This window comes from Triticum aestivum, chromosome 3B, assembly GCF_018294505.1.
Source record: "Triticum aestivum cultivar Chinese Spring chromosome 3B, IWGSC CS RefSeq v2.1, whole genome shotgun sequence".
Lineage (NCBI taxonomy): Eukaryota > Viridiplantae > Streptophyta > Magnoliopsida > Poales > Poaceae > Triticum > Triticum aestivum.
In genome coordinates, this window is record NC_057801.1 from 571946273 (window position 1) to 571949228 (window position 2956).

At 53.1% G+C, this 2956-nt stretch overlaps 1 protein-coding gene across 1 annotated transcript; it reads right to left on the minus strand.

Moving 5' to 3' along the window:
- Positions 1 to 1628: 1628 nt before the first annotated feature.
- On the minus strand, positions 1629 to 2463 carry LOC123065762 (uncharacterized). The gene is made up of 2 exons (XM_044488982.1): positions 2273 to 2463; positions 1629 to 2181 (listed from the first exon to the last, which is right to left on the minus strand). The coding sequence occupies exons 1-2, from the start codon at positions 2343 to 2345 to the stop codon at positions 2048 to 2050; spliced, it is 207 nt and encodes a 68-aa protein (XP_044344917.1). The 5' UTR covers positions 2346 to 2463; the 3' UTR covers positions 1629 to 2047.
- Positions 2464 to 2956: the final 493 nt, after the last annotated feature.

Genomic DNA, 2956 nt, shown 5'->3' on the forward strand with positions numbered 1-2956 from the left:
GCCTTCCCGGCGGTTCAGACCTCTTTCCCCTTGCGATACCTTGGCCTTCCCCTGTCGGTGACTAGACTTAAGCGCATACATTTTCAATAACTCGAGGACAAGATTGCGAGCAAACTGCCGCCTTGGTCGGCTATGCATGTTGCCACCCCGGGCGCATTTTCTTGGTCAAAGCGATCCTCACGGCCATTGCGATCTACCATCTCACGCCACTGGAGCTGCCCGCTGAGGTCAGGAAAAAAATTGACAGTCTGCGACGTGCCTACCTTTGGGCTGGTTGTGATAAGGTGTCGGGTGGAAAGTGCAAGGTTAACTGGGAGCTTATTTGCAAGCCTAACATTTTTGGCGGCTTGGGTGTGCTTAATCTCGAGAAGTTTGCGACCGCCCTTCGTCTTCGCTGGCTTTGGTTTGAATGGGTAGACCCTCCTAAGACTTGGATGGGGATGGAAACGCCCTGTTCAAACAGTGACAGAGATTTGTTCTCGGCTTCCACAATAGTGACTATCGGGGATGGCAAAAAGGCTAAATTCTGGGAATCCCCATGGCTAAATGGTCTCCGGCCTAAAGACATCGCGCCAAAGATCTTTGAAGTGTCCAAGAAGAAGGCATGTTTGGTTAACAAGGCCCTTGACAACAACTTCTGGATCCAGCAAATCGACACAACTCAAGGACCGACTTTGCCACACATCCAGGAGTTTGTGGTTCTGCGGGAGATGATTGATGGTGTTGCTCTCAATCATGATAGGAAGGGCACTATATCTTGGAAATTCACTTCCAATGGCGACTATTCGACGGCTACGGCGTACACGGCGCAGTTCGAGGACCAAGTTCTCAGCTCAACCTCTCCCATAATCTGAAGGAATTGGGCTCCCCCGAAATGCAAATTCTTCACTTGGCTTATCATCCAAAACCGTGTGTGGACGGTAGATCGGTTACAACGGTGAGGTTGACCAAACTGCGGACTTTGTCCCCTATGCAAACAAGTCCAAGAATCTGTCGCCCATCTTCTTTTTTAATGTAGATTCACCGTCCGCGTCTGGACCGAGGTGGTCAACTGACTTGGCATTCAAGACCACTCACCGCTGACTTGGCGCCACGAAGACACGGTTCAAGATTGGTGGCTGAAGACGATCAACACGGGAGGGCATATCAAGAAAGCGGTTGGCTCTGCTCTGATGCTTGTCATGTGAGAAATTTGGAAGGAGCGAAACGCGAGAGTTTTTCGCAACACGGCTTCACCGACCACTGTTATCACTGCCCAGATCAAAGAGGAGGCCTGTCTTTGGGCGTTGGTGGGAGCCAAACACATGAGTGCAATTATGTCGCGAGAGTAGTATTTTATTTTGCTGCTTTGCGGCTCTTGTCTAAACCTTCTTCTTAATTAATGAAATTGGCGAGTCTTTTGCCTTGTTTTAAAAAAAACAAAAACAAATGACGCACCGCAATTGTTTAAAAAAACAAAAACAAATGACGCACCGCAAACACTTGTGGTACTGCGATCAAGTTATTTGAACAGTGTACGCTCCATCGGCTCCGGCGAAGGCAAACCAGAAGCACACACTGTATGTGGCTATGTGCGCAATGCAAACATCAGTGATTCAGTGGAAACAACACAGAAATGGCAATGAGAGTTCAGAATAATTGCTGAATATTCCTTTCTTTTTTGTCCCGAGTAGTGGGGAATTGGGGATGAATTAAAGACCTGCATCCAGGTGCAGTCTCGACAGAAAACGACGCGTCAATCAATCAAAAACTCAAAAGAGGGGTGCGCTCGAAGAAGCCCATCACCACACTCGTCAACAAGCCGCAATCGCAGCAGCCTCGCTCTCCCGTCCCAGCAGCGGCTCCAAAAGAGGCGCTGGACGAAGGCCACATGAACTGTAAACAACTCCTCCTATGTACTCTTTACATCAGAAATCATATGCTACTACTACTATACTGTTACTGGTTCACCTCCCATGGAGCCAGCCAGGGCGACACCGTGCCGGCCGTTCCTTATTCCGGGGGGCGCCGCGCCGATGCCAGCCAGCCGCCGTCCGACGCGTTCCGGTCACCGCGTGAGCCTGAGCACCGGCGGTGTCGGCGGCGGCAGGCCGTGGGACTCGACGAGGATGGACCAGAGCACGTGCACGTCCTCGCACTGGCACGACTTGACGTCGTCGTACAGGATGTAGATCCCTCTCTCTGCATGCAAATCACACGATCAGAACAGGGAGAGAAGAACTGAGACCGTATCTGAAGTACAGTAACAAACAGGAGGATCGGACGGACGTACTCTTCCGGGGCACGGTGTTGATGTTGCACCAGAGCTTCCTGAGCGGGGAGACGAGGGAGCGGAGCCACCCCATGCTGAGCGCCGTGGGCCGTCCTCTGCTCCCCGCCCTTTATACCGCCCCCAGCAATGGCTGGTGGCGCGGAGCTGGTGTGGTGGTGGTGGTGGCGATGCGCGTGTAATGTATGCATGAGTCGGACGGATTGGCGGTAAAGTGACGAGAGCCCAGAGGCTTCGTTCGTTCGGCTTGCTTTACACTTGGGTAAAGCCTCGCACACTGTTCTTCCTTCCTCCTTGGTGGCCACATGACTGGAGTGAGCGCTCTGCCCCTCCCCTGCCACACCAGACTCCCTTGCGGCACAATCAATCAGTCAATCGTGTGCGCGGCGGTGATCTCCGTACGGTGCGTGGTCGTTTTCCCGGATCTATTTTCTGCCCCCCCTTGCGCGCGTACGTGTGAGCGCGACCCGCCTTCCGTCGCACGCTCGCGCTCCCGCTCCCGACAGTGGCGACTGGTGAGAGAAGCCGCCGTAGTTTTTTTCTGGCCATGCATGATGCGTCCCCGCAGGCGTGTAAATTAATGCATCCACGCACAGGCACAGGGTGATTCTTACAGTGCACGGCACCAGTTAACCAGACAAGCGGTCGAGCAAGCTACACACCAACACCGACGACTCACCGTCACCG

Bases quoted from the DNA above. Each gene is read 5' to 3' on its own strand.
- LOC123065762 (XM_044488982.1), bottom strand. From the start codon at position 2,345: ATGGGGTGGCTCCGCTCCCTCGTCTCCCCGCTCAGGAAGCTCTGGTGC. The intron at 2,182-2,272 runs GTACGTCCGTCC...ATTTGCATGCAG, and splicing joins CAACACCGTGCCCCGGAAGA to AGAGAGGGATCTACATCCTG.